Source organism: Ostrea edulis, chromosome 3 (genome assembly GCF_947568905.1).
Source record: "Ostrea edulis chromosome 3, xbOstEdul1.1, whole genome shotgun sequence".
Classification (NCBI taxonomy): domain Eukaryota; kingdom Metazoa; phylum Mollusca; class Bivalvia; order Ostreida; family Ostreidae; genus Ostrea; species Ostrea edulis.
In genome coordinates, this window is record NC_079166.1 from 8,663,805 (window position 1) to 8,683,664 (window position 19,860).

Consider the following 19,860-nt stretch of genomic DNA (forward strand, 5'->3'; position numbering starts at 1 on the left):
AATTAATTTCTTTCAAGACACTGAAGATGAAATTATACCTGAATACAAATAAAAATCAATAGGCCTATGCAATCACAGAACACCAAGAAAATATGCAAGGATTACAGATTACATTTTTTTAAATTCATTGACAAAAAACAACCAAAATACTTTATTTTCGGACTTGATTTTATTTCAAAGTATGAACCAGCAAAAGATAATGGAAAGGAAAGTTTTTCCAATGCATCTAATGTACAGAAGAAAAGTCAGAAAAAATGTGAATCCATTAGCTATTCGTCATTTCCTACAAAGTAAGAACTTTCTTGTTGAAACCACCACATGCTATATTGTGTAGCAAGTGTAGACATGTGTGTCAGTAAATTCACATCCAACAAAATTGTCACCACCAATCTCGGCCACTTCCTGAGACAAAGTCTCTCGACAGAACCAGGCCTGGGGTAATGGTAATTAAATGACAGCCAGTTTCAATGTAATGGGGGTGTAATGGACCATTTTTGCATTACAAGTAATGGTAATGTAATGCATACTGTACTGCACATTATTTTTCATTACATTTACACTACTTCAAATATTTGATGATATTTTGAAGATTTAGAATAGTTAATTATATTAGTGACTGACTGAAGCATTTGAAACATTGATGACAATCAAATGCAATGAATAACTTAATAGATATGTTTCCTAACATTGCTGAATATTTTGTGTACTTATATTAAAAATCATAATACAGAAATAATTTTTCTGCCATTTCTTTAATATCTGACAGTATGTTATGTAAATGTGTAATGTAAATTCACTCTCAAGTAATGTAATACATTATATTTCAAAATAGGAGTAATGGTAATGTGAAATTTTCTAGGTAATGTAAGGCGTTACATTGCTATGTAATTGACCTCAAGCCTGGATAGAACACCTTCTCATGCATATATGCAAGTGCCTTGGACCCCAACTTGTCATTTCCTCTTTTACAAGATTTTCAGGATTTCTTCATAGAGATCATAATTCCAACTGCAAGGTGTCCAAGATGATGAATTCAGACCTGACCAGTGTTTTTGACAATTTGTTAACTTTTGACTCTACACTTTTTATCAGGACAACCATTCTTGAACTCATTCAAAAAGTACATTTATTATGACATTCATAATTCAACATGCAGATTTTCATTTGAATCATCAAATATAAATTCTTCCAATTAATAACACACCCCCCCCCCCCCCATAAAAAACCACTTTAAAAACCTCCACAGGTATATTTCAAATGACATAGAACCATGGTATCAGGATGTCTCTGGAAGTGCCATGGGTTAATAAGGGTTAAACTTCAGAGTCGACATGTTTCTTCCAAGCAATATAGTCTTGTTTGGATCCAGTTTTTCCAGTTCTGATATAACTGCCTGATACTGTACAATGTAGGTGTCAATCTGGTCCCCCTATTGTGGGAATCTGTTTCCACATAACTGCTGTATAATCTGGTACCTTGCTATTGGCAGGCACAACAAGGAAGCTATTCCTGCAGTGATGTCCAACACTTATCCGCATGTGTCACTGATGCCACTATCATTGATGAATCTGATGGCAGTGATGATAGCATTATTGAGGAGTAGGAATATGGATTCTTGTCAATCTGATTCATGTCACCCTTGTCATAAATTTTTGCTGTACATATTATATATCCTGAAATTCAAATTACTCCAGTATTATATCATTATCAAAACTATATCATAAATGAAAGGTGAAGATAACAAACAGTGATCAATCTCATAACTCCTACAAGCAATACAAAATAGATAATTGGGCAAACACGGACCCCTGTATTATAATATTCATATAAAAGTTGTACTTTCATGTCCTCATGTATTTTCATTGATATAGAATTCAGAAAAATTACATTTATGTATTCGGTGGGAGATTGACATGTCTCCAACTAAACAATAGAGGACAGTTTAGCTACATGTACATTTCTGCATAAATAATTATATACACAAACATTTCATTTGAATTTGATTCCCCATCTAATAATTTTTGTTGTAGCTAATGTTGATATATTATCTTACTTCACAATTATCAGCAAATTCACAAAATATTTTTATCTTTCATACTCTTTCTTGTGGTAGATGTATGGAAAAAATTAATATTCAATAATATAAAGGAGATTTAAGCTAACAAAAAATTATGCTTAAATCATGGTAGTATTCATGAAATTCAACATTCTCTGAGTGATTCTATGTCTAATCCCAATGCAGGCATGTAATTTGTAAGCGTAATTGTTGAAATTAAGTTTGACATGTTTACAATTTATCTTGAAATAAGGCATATTTAAATTATAAAACCAAACTGTTCTTATGATTTTCCTGGCTTAATGGTGCTTTTAAGTACTTAAAAATTATTGAATGTAAAAATCATTCCGACTTTTCTAATCCATGTTTCCGCGTAAGGCCAAAAATATATATATATATGTTAATTGGTTTCCACTTTCCCGACCTACCCTAATCAAAAATTTCTGTTGACCTTAACACATTTTTTTCTATTCTCACAGATTTTGCAAATGTCATCACTACAACAAGGATATATTTATTGACTTATGAAGTTATTTATTATGCACTAATACCAGACAGATTCCAAAACACAGAAACAGTTTTTGTTTACAGTAAATTGAAGAAATGCATCGATTCATCATATAACTTTTATTTGATTACTAAATAATCACTAAGTTAAGTTTAAACATAGTAGAATACTAGAATACCAAATCATTCGAAAATTATTCAACCTATAACCCCCCACAGGCCTACATGTTACCCTAGAGACATATACCATTATGGAAATATACATCTATATACAATTATATGTCTCTTTAACCTATACAAATACTTTTTAGACCATACAATGATACATGGAAAGTTCAAAGTGTAAAGCGAGTCAAACATTATGTAAGAAAATTCAAATATACCCGAGAAGGTCATGCACTCGGAATTGAAAATGACATGATCGTGAAACATCTGATTTTTCTGATCAGCTGATATACATACAATTTTAAATCTTAACAATATATAATTATAATAGATAAACAATAAATATATGTTGACAACAGTTAACAGATTTGTTGTGGGATTTCCAACAGCCCAATGCGTGAATATTATGAGTTTATGTCAACACACCACAGGCGCACCATACTATACGTTCCATGCGACTTGTTTATTATTTTTAAGAGCAATTGGTACACCTATTTGGTTATACAGTTTAACGAGTAGAGGTGAAGTATATTCATATTTCTAAAACTTACGTTGAAATGCGATGAGTACATCCTCTGCAACTTCCACGAAAAGCGCAAACAGGCTAATGGCGCGGCGTGTGAAAATGGCCGAATGAAGGATTGAAAAATATGGTGTGCCATTCGGGCTATAAGTAAAATAACCTTCTTGCGTATTTGGGAAAGAAAATTTCTTTTTCAAGATCTTATTATATATTAAACCACTCATTGCATAATCATGTTTTACAATACGTTACCACTTCTAATAATATATAGCGACGTTGTATGACGCAATCTTAAAAAATAGCGCAAATTATAGGATTTATACTAGTAATGTAAACCTAAAAATTTTGTTCTTTCACCAACTCTACATATAAAAACCATTACATTACAGGAAAAGAACATGTTAGAGAATATTTCTAACAAAAAATTATTCACTTTGGACGTTAGGCCGAATTTTGATAAACATGGTCTTAGTCCTTTTCACTGAATATGTGTTAAGACACAATTTTAAAATTCACATTGTCTGATGCAGTCTAATTACTCAATGGTATAATATAGACCTAATTGTGCAAATATCAATTATGATGATCTTTTTTCTAGGCATCAGCCTGAGGACCAATGGAGGTTAGATAGGACCAGTGCAGGTTGAAGTGGATTTCGAGTCAACAAGTATAGCAGTAAGAGAGGTACTATATTTTCTTTTGATAAACATTTGTAAAGACAATTCTGAGTATATAAGATATTCATCTTTTTTGCTATATTTAAATATATTTATCTATATTTTGAACAGGTACTCCATTTACAGTGATGATGACATATCCCCTGGACCCCCACAACTCCACAAATTTAGAAATGTTTGATCAAGTTCCGAAGATTAAAGAACTACTGTTAAATTTGAGACTTGGATGAAAAACATTAATTCACTTATGAGCTCAGAGTAGTGTATGTTGTACAACATACTTTAAACTAAATTGTGAATTTAAGGGAAAACAAGTACATGTACTCGTGTATTACATGTACATGCCTTTTGAAAGACAATAATATTGCATAGATGTAAAGGAAATTTCACTGTTGATTATTCTTTCTTAGATATATTAGTAAAAAATGTACACATGATAGAATACCAATTTTATAACTTCTATCAATGTGTTTGCATTTTCCTTGTAATTCAAAATTTAGTTGAAACACACATCATTGATACATTAATGTACATGTTCATCAAATTTTTAGAAAAGTTTCATAATGGAACTAATTCACCCCCTCCTATACGTACAGTGAACATAGACCTTCACCTGGGGAAAATTACAGTTAGTTAATGCAATATACATGCATTCTCAGTTATCCAATAGTGAGTTTTTTGGTTCATTGTGAAACTACAATCAGGATTCTTAAACTTATAAAAGACACACCTATTTGTGAAGGCAAGGTGGCTCAGATGGACTTAGTGATAAATGGGCAGTCCATGGGTCTCTTTCCATTGATACTAATTATTTATTGAAATATGAAATGGTTATTTAAACGATTTTGGTGTATTATACTGTATAGTGATATAAAGTTTTATAAAACAAATGTGTATAGGATGTAGATTTGGTCCAGTTATTACAAGAAATTGTATGAAGAATAACTAAATATTTAGGCAATCATTGTGAGTGCAAAAAGATCAACTGCAATAGCACACACTATAGATCATTCTTAAATGGCTCATAGAAACTTCTAGTATTGTAATGTTGAATGCTCAAAGTGGAATTAATTTGGAAATGCTTAATCATTTAAGGTCAATACTTTATATCTGCTGACTGTATCTCTTAAAATTCATTTCTAGAAGGGAGGGGGTAAGGTTACAAAATCTGACATAGTTTCAGATTAAACCTCATTTAGTATATTTATTTCTATTCAATATTTTAGATACAAATGAAATAAAATCAGAAATTTTATGAGCAGAATTTTTTTTTTGTCAGAAACTTTATGCCTGATAGTATTTGAGAAATGCCATATTCAGGGTAAATTTGGTCGATTGTCAAGTCGAATCATTCCAATGTTTTCCTTAGATGCATTTTGAATTTCTAATTAATTAATGTTGATTTTTTATCTGTTATCTATATATATATATATATATATATATATATAGTAATTTACATAACTATATATATATATATATATATATATATATATATATATATATATATATATGACAAACAATATTTCTGGTGTCAATAAAATTTTTATTGGCTTCTGAGTAAATTTGCTCAATTTTGGCATTTTTCTCTTTTGGGGCTGCAAAAGAGGGAATTTCAATCTCGCTTTCCTCGAAAATTAACCTGATTACTTTTGTCGATTTCTTTATATGTTTTAGGATAAAGTCCAAATATTATAATAAATTAAATTGGAAAAAATTCAATGAGTGGTTTTTGGGGACTAGCTATCAGTAGCTACCTTAAAGGACACATCTCGTGCTTTCAACGTATACAGCATTATATGCATTTTGTCTTCCCTACGCTTATAGAAATTAATTGTAATAGTTTGTTCGCTGAAGTATTGCGATAATTAGCCACAATACGGACTTAAATCTAAGCCCCGATTTCAAAGAGCCTAGTTAATTAGATAAGTAGTCACGTGGTACAGTGACGTCATATGCGACCTTCGTCGATCAACTTGTTGTAAAAGTAGTGTTAGATATTTTAAAAACTCGGGTTTTAAGGGCCTAATTTATTTACCATATATAACATTTATTTTGATGTTGACAACTTTCCCCAGTCTTATGTCTTTTAGCCACCAGTGCATACAAATAGCGACCCAAATGTAGCGAGGAAAGCAAGTATGAAATATGCAGTTGCGAGTAAATAATGTTTTAATGGGATCACTGTCTAAACACTATTTGGTAATGCCATTTCTTTAAACAACTGTAATTAGTGTTAATTGTAGCTTCTCTAAAATAAACAGTGCAATTATTTCTAAATTTGTTTCTGGATAAAATTAGATAAGCCTAAATTATGATACGATTACGTATGTATCATTGACAACTAGGCCTACTGTCACGGGTGCATTTCGGAAAAAATAAAAATAAGAAAATTTATAGTGAAAATCACAATACTTTTAAATTATTTTATTCAAACAATTTTATTAATCATTATTTTTTTTAATCTAGGCCTACACGTTGTTAGGAAGCGGGAACGCGGCGTGTTGTTGTTACGTACGCGTTCCTTAAAGGCATAGTGTCTATCTTTTATCTCAAAAATGACATCACAATATTTTGCAAGAAGAACTCCAAAAACAAATTTGTAGTATTAATTATGAGTTATCTATAGCTGCAGCGCTTTGAAATTGAAGTCATTTTGACGTTTTAGCCCTTTATAAAATATTTGTCTGGAGGACAATATATTAAACTGGTACCCTGCTGATTGGTGGCTACACACAAACATAAGAGATGTGAAGTGAAAGGGTACCAGTTTAGGCAAATGAGAACAGGGACTTATTTCGTAATTACTAGCTTATCCAATGTGTTTGTAAACATTCTGAAGAACTTTCTGTGATTTTCTAGTTATGATCTTCAATTTTGCCACCTTTTTAGAACATGCAAAATTTTACCAATAGCTTAGACTTTAAAAAAAAATGAAAGCATTATAGGCCTAATTCAATTCAAAGTTGGGAAATATCATATTTCATTATTTATAATTGAAAGTTCAATTATCTTTTATCTTTAAATTTCTGTTTTAAAAATACCAGTTGGTGGAAACTGCTAGGCTATATGTTGTTACAAGGTGAAGGTCAGTTGGTGCGAGTGGGTATTGAATTTGAGAGCAGAACGGAAAGCGTAAGCCGTAGCCCTATATGTAACGGTGCGTAGCTTCGATAAAACCATTTTTTCGCTGTTTATTTACGTCTTTGTCAAAGTGCTTGTTTGAAAAAGTACAGGGACAAATTCTACTTGTTTTTTTTTTATGGCATAGTCGTTGTGCCGACAGAAAATATTCACGTCTTGTCCCTCATACATTCCTTCGAAAATTGAAAAAAACACAGTCCAAATCCTCTCTACTGACAGCAAGTACAACCTTAAACGGCACAAAGCACCCTAATGCAGTGTTATTTACAAGCCGTCAATGTGATAATTGGTTTTTTTTTTGGTTTTTTTTGTTTGTTTTTTTTTTTTGGTTTTTTTTGTCAATTAAATCTAATCTGTTTATGGCTAACAACTGTTTCAAATCTTCTCGCTCGAGGTTGCATATGCCGTCACAGATAATGGCGCGTAAAATGCATATCGCAAGATTTGAATTTCATCGCTTTCAAACTCGAAAACTACGCAAACTGTTTCATTTAAAACAAATGTAAAGTAGTTTTAGGCATGGAATGAATTAATTTTGCTGAACAAATTAAAAAGTTTAGAAACATGCGATGTGTCCTTAAAGGGGCAGCGAAATGCGCATTGCATGCATAGCTACACATATTTTCTGCAATGACAAACTTCAATAACTACGTTTACAATATTTTGATAAATAGGCTCCCTAGAACTAAGATGGCTACCTTCATAGCTTTATAGACGTTTCTTCGTTATTGCTAAGTGAATCAATTCGCGGTTCAGTTGACTTGTATTTGTTTTTTTTTTTTTTTAGGTTTTATATACTTTTTGATAAACGCTGGTTAGTATATTGTGTATTTTGCATTAAATTATAAGGACTGCCTTTGATTCTGTGGCATATCATACGAGCATAACATGGTTTGCATCAGTTTACGCTTTCTTATAATGCGCTTCGCGGATAAATAAACAACTAAATAAAAGGATGATATTCCAAGATCAATTTCCCTTTCACAGCATTGTATTTATTATAAGCGAGGTTCATATGATATTTTCGTATATGGGAAGATCTGGTGAATGAGATGCGGATAACAGTGAATTATCATTTTAAAATAGGGCTGTGTTTTGCGTAGAACTGATGACATGCAAATGACCAATAATGACTTGCAATATTCCTTTTCCTTGTTAGTCTGCAATATACATTGTCTACACTGTGCTTTCACTTAGAACTGTAGAAAATAGGGTGACCCGGGGTCATACTAAAATGGAGAGACCCTGTGTCCTACTAGAGGGTACAAATTATCCTTCTACGCATTCACCGTTCGTCCACCGTTCGGCTGACCGATCAAGTAGGAAAGTAGAACATGCCAGGGACTGAATCTGTCAATGAACTCAATACAACTGAATAACCACTGACGAGGCACTGAATTGTTGCGTCTATCATTCAATTTGCATCCAGTGAACATTCACCAAAGTATCGATCTAAACTCGTCATGACCAAATGTTAAAGGTTTAAAGACATTTGTTTATGCATTTTGAAAAGAAAATTACCATATGGCTATCAATGAGTAAATACCTAATACGAAAAATAGATGTGTCGATATGCTGATAAAGTACTTTGTTGAGAATTGTTTGTACTAGTCATTGTTTCTTTCTCTCTGTTTATCTCTCTCTTCATTGTAAACTATGTCTAAACTTACTTAGTTACTTACATTTATAAGCATCTGTCGATATGTATCTCGTCGGACATGGGTCTCTAAACTTTGTACAATCTAATCGAAAATTATCGATTACTCTCTTTTCATCCGTGTTGAACATAACACAAAATCCTAAAACAAAGGTAGATAGTATAAATGCGATGAATTTTTCAGATCTGGTTTTACATCAAATATTCAGTGAAGATAGGTTACATTTCAGGTAATAGATAACAAAACTCGAAACTCATCAAATCGTCATTTAAAACAGACATACACGTGTTGAAACTGAATAGATATTGTAGACAAGTTGATATAATTAATTGACACGTCAGCCCAATCATTTGATAACTAGAAATACTTTTCTCATAGGAAATTCTGTCGTATTTCTAGATAATGATGCCGTCTTGTCTGATACGTATCCTGACTTACAATACTACTTATGTCCGCTGTGTATGGGGTGTCATTAAGAAGTCGACATACACACAACTGATAATCACGATAATTAATGAAATGACACGTATTCAAGCCCGTTAACAGTTTACCATTATGTCTATTGGTAATATCAATCGGTATACTGATAGTTGTACTTATGGTGATGACCCCGTAAGTTGAAAGAACTTGTTTTCAAACCGTGTGCATAATATGGACTTATATCATAAAATATGTTCAAATCAAATAGGTGAAGATAACGAACAGTGATCAATCTCATAACTCCTATAAACAATACAAAATAGATAGTTGGACAAACATGGACCCCTGGACACACCAGAGGTGGGATTAAGTGCCTAGGAGGAGTAAGCATCCCCTGTTGACCGGTCACACCCGCTGTGGGCCCTATATCTTGATCAGGTAAACGGAGCTATCCGCAGTCAAAATTAATGTGCCAAGAACGGCTTAACAATCGGTATGAAACACGTCAGACAGCATTTGATCCAATGATAGGTTGTATTGACGAACTAGATCGTTATAACGACCATAGGATTTGCGAAATGCTGACTTCAATCAAGACTGTTGTATACGAGTATGGACTGTTTATCAGGGAGACATCACAGACTACCCTGTCTTAGTAGTATTATCACCCGAGAGCGCCTAGAAATAAAAAAAAATAGTTTTATCATCTTGAAGAATCTAAAAATACAATACCAAACATATATTGACTTATTGTCATATTTTTCATTTTAAATGTCAAAAATCGTTATATTTTCTACAGAAAAATAAAACTAATCTAATGGTTTTCAAATGGTGAAATGAATGTTACCTACAAATGCATGTATACGTTAAACAAAACAAATACTAGGGTATTTAAACGAGCATTAACGAGAGGGAGAACATTCGATGTTGACATTTGATTGATTGAATGATTGTACAGTCCACTCCACTTATATTGAAGTCGGTTATATTGAAATATCTGTTATATTGAAGTTAAAATAAATCCCCAGTAGCAATATTTGTGTAGTTCAGCATTGGTTATATTGAACTTTGGATATAATGAACAATTCAGGTCGGTCCCCTGGAGTAGACTGTATATTGTTTAACGCGTCTCTCTAGAAATTTTCACTCACATGGATACGTCATTATAGCCGGTGAAAGGCTGCAAAATTTAGGCCTATACTTGACGTTTGCAGCCTTTGAGGAGGGAGGGATCGTTATCGCGCCAAAGCTGCTGTGATACGGGGCCTCGGATTTTACGGTCTCATCCGAAGGACCGCCCCATTTAGTCGCCTATTACGACAAGCAATGGTTATTGAGGACCTATTCTAACCCGGATACTCACGAAAAGTCGATTGTGACGTCATAATAGAATGATGCAAAAACATAACGTCAAGATGTAACGTATTTCCTAAAACAAAAAGTAACCATCAAGCACAATGGGGAAAATGCAATAAATTTGGAAGATCTATCTTTGTGGTCGTTCATGTTGAAACTGACGTCACTATCAGAATATGTTGATTAACGATCCCTCATATTATTAAAGTTAACTCAATTGTGTCATCAAAATTCATCGTTTGAAGGAAACCCGCACGTGAGGAAGACATCACGAATCGTCTTCCTTCACGTGACCAGCCCTCGCCCAATAGAATTGACTGTATTATTCTGAAGGATGGTAATAAGGAATATATGAACAGTACAAGTATTGAATTCAACATAATCAATTTCACTAGTAATTTTGTCCACAAAAACCCCCGATTTTTCAAATGTTTTTGTTTTTACAACCAGTTCTAAAAATTGAAATTCTTATCATTGTTGGAGAAAAGAAAGGTGGTGAATAACGTCCCCCTTCCCCATTATTTTGGCTTCAGATGCAACTTCCTTGAAAAGAGAAATTTTCTTGTCAGTAAACGAGGCATATTTCACGATATCAAATTTGCTGTTGAAAGGAAATAACTTTAAACATATGTGTATGCCATGGCGATCTAACGAAGTCACTTTGTAATGTGTTTCACAGTCTCTACGACGTCAGGGAAAACTCAAAAGTATCCTGACATTTCGTCCAATTTCACACAGTCAATTTCGTCAAAATTTGCACTCCACCTTTTACCGTCAAGTAATCCTTAAAATATTCAAAGCATCGTTGTTGCTGTTCAGTGTTTAGTGTTCGGCGGACACGACAACAAATCTAATGTCATACAGAAAACCTATACTCTAATTAACGAGACCCTCGATAGCGAACAGTATGATATAAAAGAGGAAAAAAGTAGAAACATGGATAATGTTTCTGATTCAACCTGCATGACATAGTGATATAGACGGAAGTCATGTGGTACAGTTTTACCAATCAAAAAGCGACATTTAATTCCGAGTGAAAATAAGGTACGTATGTCGACTTGTGATACTGTTATAATCATGTTGATAAGTGTGTAACGTAAGATGGGCATTAAATTCCACATTCAATAAAACACTGCTTTAGTGATAAGTTGACTGCAATATCGGACTAATCGATATCATATAGAGATAGATCGGTGCTACAAATTTATTTCAGCAATTTTGTTTAAATAAATCGAATTGTCATATTTTGTGTCGGGTTTTAATTTCAAATCTATATTTCTATATCTATATAACACAATTGTTAAAGTGACATTACTACAGTGTCGTTAAAACAGAAATATAATGGGGGGGGGGGATGTTTTACAAACATATATCTCCCCGTGGGGCAAAATTAAAAACGGTTATACATATGCATCAGTACTGCCACACAATTCAAGACATTGATCGGATATTATCTTCCAATATCCAGATTTGATTTACCCTTTGCCCACGTGACCTTAAAATCAACAGAGGATAACTGCTCATAATAATACACCAATGTACCAGGTTTGGTGTCAATCAGGCAAATTATTCTTAAAATGTAGAAGAAAATATATCAATGTGTCCACTTTGACTCTTGACCTTTGACCATTTGAAACCAAAATCAATAGAATAATCTGATTCTTGGGATGTAACTTTGTACTCAGTTTGATGTCTGTCAAGCAAAGAGTTCGGGGTATATTGCGCGGACATTTTTTTTCTATGTCCAGAGTGGATTGACCTGTGACTTTTAACCATAAGACCTCAAAATCAATAGGGGTAATCTAATCCCGAGGATGCATCGGTGTACTAGGTTCGATGCCTATCAAGCAAATGATTCCCAAGGAATAATTTACTCCTTAGGATGTATCATGGATATACCAGTGTACTAAGTTTGATGTAAGTCAAGCAAATGGTTCTCAAGATATTGAGTGTACAGTATATTTCCATGCCCGGAGTGGATTGACCCTTGACCTTTAGATTATTGACCTCAAAATAAATAGTGTTCCTTTTGTACCCATAACCAATTCTTTGAAATTTCCCCTAAATCTGACCCAAAATTCCCAAATGCAAATGCTTAAAATTGGCTGTATGATGTACCTAAACAAAATGTTATATTGTGACCACTTTATCTATTATGGCATTTCCGGTGATGAAAATTTCGTGATTTCTGGTAAAGTAAACACTCTGACAGTACTGATATTTACCAGATATGGAGCATGGTTGTGTTACATTATTTATATCTTAAGACACATCATTCTAAATGTACTGATTAATCACACATTTTCATTAAAATGGATTTTCGCAATTTTCTTGTTTTGTAGCTAATTTTCGCAATTGTAAGGACCCCGGTCCAAAAGTACTGAAAAAACACTGCAAGTGTACTTTAACATATTTCATTCAAATATTTGTAATTATGTTGAATTGACATTTTGTAATTGCCTTAATTGTATGATATTATACTTATTTTAGTTGCAATGTCGTAGCCCTCTCGGTTTTATTTTTAAATTTAAACAGAACCATAGGCATATTTTTAACCCTGTGACCTTGGAGTTTGACCTACTTTTTGAAAACTATAACTTTGTTAATACCCTTTTCACAATGAGTGCTAGAACTTTGATATTTCATATTAGTATTTCTTGTGATAAGACCTTTCTGTTGCTATTAAACCTTTTGACCTCGGCATTTGACCTACGTTTTAAAAAAGGATATTGGTCATAACTTCTAAATGGTAAATGTTAAAGCTTTCATATTGCACATGAACATTTCTTGTGACAAGATATTTCTACTGGTACCAAGATATTTGGCCTTGTAACATTGGCCATCTTTGGAATTGGCCATTGTCGGAGACATTTGTGTTTCACAAAGACATCTTTCACAAACACATCTTGTTTAAGAATGTCTTAAATAGACGATACATTTTTTTTGTAATCAACTCCTCTTACAGTATTCAGTTGACATCTTTCAGACCTTGTACTGCTCTTATGGAAGCATTGAAGATGTGTATGTCTCGTTTTGAAAGTGATCGGATCTTCTTTGAAAAATTCACATGTACATGATGTTGTTAAATTTTGTCAATTTTACGCATGGTACATGTACCTACTTTGTGTAAACAACTCCTCTCATAGTTTTTTACTGAACATTTTAGACCTTGCACATTACAGGTGTTATAAAAACATTGAAGATATACATATTTTATGTAAATTTCCTAGGGAAGCCGCTATCTTCATATTTGATGCTCTTAAAATCCGTCAGAACTTCACAGAAAAGACATTCTAATATCATTCCATCTGCATTTATGTGTTTGTTTAAACATTGTAAAAATATTAATCAGTGACATATAGGTCCTTTGGGCCAGGTGTAAAGAATTACGTTTATTGTCAAATTAATTGTATAACTGTATCATTACACATGTTACTATATTAAACAATTTACTTACTTACTTATCCATGTGGCATTTTAAAAGACTGATTTTTTTTAAATTCTACATTTAATAGGTCACTTTTCCAGTATGTTCTGTACTGCAGCATCTATGATTAGATAACATATATTTTAAAGCAGCCCGGTCATTTCTGTTCTAGAATCTTTTTTTAATGCGTATTTTCTTTATCAGAATATGTTAAATATTACACGGTATTTCATTGTACTTGAAATCATATCAATTGAACTGTTAATATTTTTTGTAACTACAGCTTATATGGAATCTCTTAATTTCAAGTAGACAGTGCCAGAAGTGTGCTGGAAGTGTGTGGAGCAACTTTGCCGCAAACTTTGCCTGAGGAAAAATTTGCATACAAAAAATATACGTGCGACAAATATGCCGCAAATTGTGTGGCAGAAGTGTGCAGCAAGTGCGTGCCGCAACTTTGCCACAAACTATGTGTCAGAGAAAAAAATTGCATACGAAAAAATATACTTGTGGCAAATGTGCCGCAACTACATTCACTGCAAATTTGCAGCAACTGTGTGCCAGAGCGCTTATATTTTAGTAATGGTTAAACCAGAAAACAAAACAGTTTGAAATTAAACAGTTAAATAAAAATGCTAAAATGTACAACTGTAATTGTGGCATTAATGCACCTCCATAAAATGACGGTGTGACTTAATTACATAAAATGTAATAAGAGAAACATGTTATCATCAAACCCGGATAACTAACTTTAAAAAACCTAAATAAAAAAATAATAAACATTTCATAAACACAATATAGATGTAGCTGTCATTTACGAATGAATAACAAACATTAGAATTACCAGAAATATACCAGATTGGAGCACACACTTCTAACGTCGCATTTTGCCACTGGTTCACCAAGCAGTGATATTGAAACTTAGAGCAATACTGAGTCGCCGCCAACATATGACAACCTTTTCTTGCAGCTGCGTCTTTCCACGCTTGTTCCGTTTTAGGACATTCATCAACTATTTTAATTGTTGCAGTTGTTGACGGACAACTGTTCCCAAGAATTGGATTGATCTGTAAGCATTATCAGTAAGAATATAAGTGCGTGTGTAGGTAGCGTTTAAAACGAATATTTGATTGTAATGTCAATAGTTAATTTCTTTGCGGCATTATACTTCTACCTTCATTAAGTCAAAACGAAAATACTTTATGACTGTAAATTGTAACACTCACGTGGAAAAAGAGCACCATTAAACCAACTGCTAGAATGGACTCCCCCATCATAGGTTGTGTAACCATTCAAATGTCCTCGGATCTGAAATCATGTTTGATATACAGCGTCATTCGATAAAGTTAATGTGTAATACATGTACATGCACAAACATGAGCAAATGTATTCTTATCCACATACATCTTTGTAAGTGGGATTCAGAAAAAAAAGTCAAACATTTTTACACGGTGTAGATATATGCAAAAACATGGTCAATTTGGGAGGAAAATGCATTCGTTTAAACTTACGCCCTAAATATTTATCTCCTACTTTCGATTTAATGAAGGATATATATCCATCATTTTTGACTGCCAACCATCATTGCCTCGAGATAACATAATTAAGGGATTACCTTTTATAACTCAGAAGTAAATTAATAATCCTTGAATATCTTAAAAACATTACAGATCGGCCATTTTTACCGCTAAATCGAAACCGCTACCTTATGAATTCCAACGAGCTAAAAATAAACTCTAAGGTGTATCGCTTTCGTGAATTTAATCATTCATTGCGCAATCTTCGCTAATATCGACCCCGTGTTTATGACAATACCTGGGAGGGTTTCGCATGGTTATTGTGTTACGTACATATTTAGTTTGGTAAATATTAAGATAGAGTGTTGTATGACACTCTCTTTCGGATACTTAAAATATTAACAATGATTTTAAAAGGTGTCCATATATATACTGTGTATATTCATTTCATATTTTGTATCTCGGAAGAATTACTTTTACAGTGACAGAAATGTTTCCTGAAATACAGAGAACAATAGAACATATACATTGTAATACGTCCTGTGCAATAGTACAGACTTCGAATAAGATAAATTATGCGTTATGATTCGTTTTGGAGACTTGACCCCCTTCAAAAAAAGCAAATGGATTTTGACAAAATTAGATAATGCTTCAAAATTGATTGCATTTTGGATATCTATAATAATGATGATGCAAAGAATGTTTCTATCAACAATCATGATATAGAATTTTCTTTAAACAGACAAGAAAACTCCGATCGAGATTATGTTAAAATGAAGATATATTTTTTCACGTTCTGGTACAAAATAAATCATCGACATTTTTCAATACATAGTTTCATAGTACCTGATTGAAATAGGAATGTGAAAGAGCCGTATACTGCGGTATGATACACAATTAAGTCATTTTTTTGGATAAATTAATATGATACAAAACTTGTCAAGACATTTACAATTTGCAAACATGTAACTTGAGCATTTAGGTATGCTTTACAGTTGCTTTTTTGTTATTCACACACACACACACACACACACACACACATACGCACACACACAAACACACACACACACACACACACACACACACACACACACACACACATATACACACACACACACACACATACTTGTGTATATTACAAAGAGAGGTATAGATTTCTAGACAAACATACCGAGTTCCACAGTTTTGACTAATATTTACTGAAAGTAAAATAGCACTTCATGTTCACCTTGAACCCCACTGTGCATCAAACATTCGTTTTCAACAGATATACTTATACTTGTCTTCAAATACATATGCATATTTCAAATACTGTCCGAGGTATTCCTTATATGGTCATACCCAAATATGGAAAATACCTCAGTTTGTATGCAATAATTTAAACGAAGGATACAGCTATTTTAATGCCTCGTTCACACGAATGCGCATTAAATTAATTCAAATTAAATAGCATTCACACGGCGGTAATATTTATTGCGAAGTAAACTAATGCGCATTAAATTCGATTGCATCTCTACATCAAAGGGTGCGCACAATAAATAAAATAATATATACTATGTTATTGAAAATTATTTTATAGATATTTTAATCAATAATGTGTAGATACAGAATTCATTGTTCAAAACACTTTATATCTTTTAACAATGTACATGTAACTGATCTACATACAAGGAGTTTTGTGTTTGTGTTTCGTTTTTATAGGTTCCCAAGAAATCACTTGTTATTTCTTCTGACGACCAGCATTCACTTTAGACAATATATTTCTTCTTCATAAGCCCAGTTAAAACATCGGAACGTTTCTTTCCTCATTCCGCTGACTACAGTTGTGACGTAATTTTTAATTACTAATTAATACGTATTATACACTGTAAGTCTACTTTGACGTCATTTGATATAAAGAAATTCAACAATGATCAAGCGGCATATTTGTTAAAATGTAAAAGAGAAAATCATATCACTATTTCGAAACATTTTTGTCGTATTAAAAGCAATTCTTTCCATATTGTATTACTCAGTATGCCTATGCAGAGCACATATTTACGTCTGACATTATAGGATTAAACATTCTTTTGGAAGAATTTATCGATGTGTAAACTCCGGACATTTTACTCACAAACTGAATAAAAGTGCGAAGCACTTTTATGTTAAGTTTGTGAGTAAAATGTCTGGAGTTTACACATCGATAAATTCTTCCAAAAGAATGTTTGATTCTTATAATTCCAATTCATTGACTTTATTAACAATTGCAAAAATTTGAATAGTTACCCGCACTATGTTGTTTGTTTTCAGGCGTGTACGAATACATCGCGTTTTCGGATTTATTGATGTGTAAACTCTTGTTCAGCTTTATTTTTGTCCAATCAAAACAATTGTAATAAATAAGATTGGAATTATTATCTAATAACATGCTGTTTGTACGTGTATTTTAGTGATTACTATCATTTTGATTAGTTTTTCGCACAAAACTAACATTGATATATATAGCTGACCACGGGTATGATGTATGTGACCCAAATTTGCCATTACGCATGCGTCTACATTTAATTCGAATTAGCTTCGCTCAGCGTTCACACGGAGCTAATGCGAAGTAAATTTAATTCGCATTAAATCGCGTCGTCAATTTTAATTCGAAGTGAACTAATGCGCATTAAAATCTCCGTGTGAACGCTGTTCAGATTTAATTCGCATTAACCTACGTTTAATGCGAATATATATATATATATATATATATATATATATATATATATATATATATATATACACAAAGCACTAAAATGACCAACGACACGAACAACCAGATTGATTGTCAAATTTTCGGGACGACCCGTCCCTTCTTCAGGACAAACGAAAAGAATTAAATAATGTGGCCAATATCAACAGAGAATAATAATACAAACTACATATAAATACATCTAGCACTACAACTACACTAATCTACCAACGTATTTACAAAGCAGAGTACATGTTTTGGGAGTTTTTTTTGGCTTGCCAATCAGTGATAAAAGCGGAGCGAATTAGGACATGTCCTGTTCGTCCGAAGAGCTGATCCGGGGTTAGGGTTAGGGATCAGCTCTTCGAGTTTTAGGCGCACCAAATGTGAAATTTTCATTGATTGTTCAAATGCCTTTTCTGTTGTTACACCAGATTCTTGGGAAACAGGAAACCGAAATATCATACTATATTTTACTTTGATTTGCTAAACATTAATGCAATGAATTATGCCTGGGTATGTGCAAGATAAAAGTCGTTCTATGAACATAATGGGTCTCTACACAACTTTTGTACTGTGCATTGGGCTTCTGATGTTTCTTGATTTTAAAAAAATCGTATGCACAAGAAAGTGATACAGGTAGAAGGATGGACATAACGAATTTTGAATACCCTCAAAATTTTGTTTGCGGGGATTATAACTACTAGCATTTTTCTTCCATCTTTTTTTTAAAACCTAAAATGCATTATAAATCTGTGCTTTCTATCAACTGATACCTTAATATCCAATATTTGTTGTGTAACTAGATGATTTCCATTATGCACTAAAAGTTCTTACCCATGTATATACATGAACCTCACTATGCACTACAAGAGTTTACCCTGTGTATACCCAAGAACCTCACAATGTACTGAGTGTCTCCCGTGTATACACATGAACCTCACAATGCACTACAAGTGTCTCCCCTGTGTATACACATGAACCTCACAATGTACTATGAGTGTCTCCCCTGTGTATACACATTGACCTCACAATGCACTATAAGATTTTACCCTGTGTATACACATGAACCTCACAATGTACTATGAGTGTCTCCCCTGTGTATACACATTGACCTCACAATGCACTACAAGATTTTACCCTGTGTATACACAATAACCTCACAATGTACTATGAGTGTCTCCCCTGTGTATATATATGAACCTCACTATGCACTAGGAGTGTCTCCCCTGTGTATATATATGAACCTCACTATGCACTAGGAGTATCTCCCCTGTGTATACACATGAACCTCACTATGCACTAGGAGTGTCTCCCCTGTGTATACACATGAACCTCACTATGCACTAGGAGTGTCTCCCCTGTGTATACACATGAACCTCACTATGCACTAGGAGTGTCTCCCCTGTGTATACACATGAACCTCACTATGCACTAGGAGTGTCTCCCCTGTGTATACACATGAACCTCACTATGCACTAGGAGTGTCTCCCCTGTGTATACACATGAACCTCACTATGCACTAGGAGTGTCTCCCCTGTGTATATATATGAACCTCACTATGCACTAGGAGTGTCTCCCCTGTGTATACACATGAACCTCACAATGTACTACGAGTGTCTCCCCTGTGTATATATATGAACCTCACTATGCACTAGAAGTGTCTCCCCTGTGTATACACATGAACCTCACTATGCACTGTA

The 19,860-nt window shown here is 33.3% G+C and overlaps 1 protein-coding gene and 1 long non-coding RNA gene across 9 annotated transcripts in view; both read right to left on the reverse strand.

Moving 5' to 3' along the window:
* LOC125673605 (nuclear speckle splicing regulatory protein 1-like) overlaps window positions 1-19,860 on the reverse strand; it is a 96,082-nt gene that overhangs the window by 52,274 nt on the left and 23,948 nt on the right. For 3 of the 8 annotated variants that reach the window (XM_056159881.1, XM_056159882.1, XM_056159875.1), the window contains exons 1-4: window positions 15,546-15,672; window positions 15,157-15,238; window positions 14,775-14,997; window positions 8,752-8,868 (exon numbers count right to left, since the gene is read on the reverse strand). In XM_056159881.1, the coding sequence (XP_056015856.1) occupies window positions 8,752-8,868; window positions 14,775-14,997; window positions 15,157-15,222 (406 nt within the window). In that variant the 5' untranslated portion in view covers window positions 15,223-15,238; window positions 15,546-15,672. The other 5 variants (XM_056159877.1, XM_056159883.1, XM_056159879.1 and 2 more) reach the window with 5 other exon arrangements.
* Window positions 151-3,515, reverse strand: LOC130053195 (uncharacterized). Its single transcript, XR_008801703.1, has 2 exons — window positions 3,280-3,515; window positions 151-1,673 (listed from the first exon to the last, which is right to left on the reverse strand). It is a non-coding gene; the product is annotated as an uncharacterized LOC130053195 (long non-coding RNA).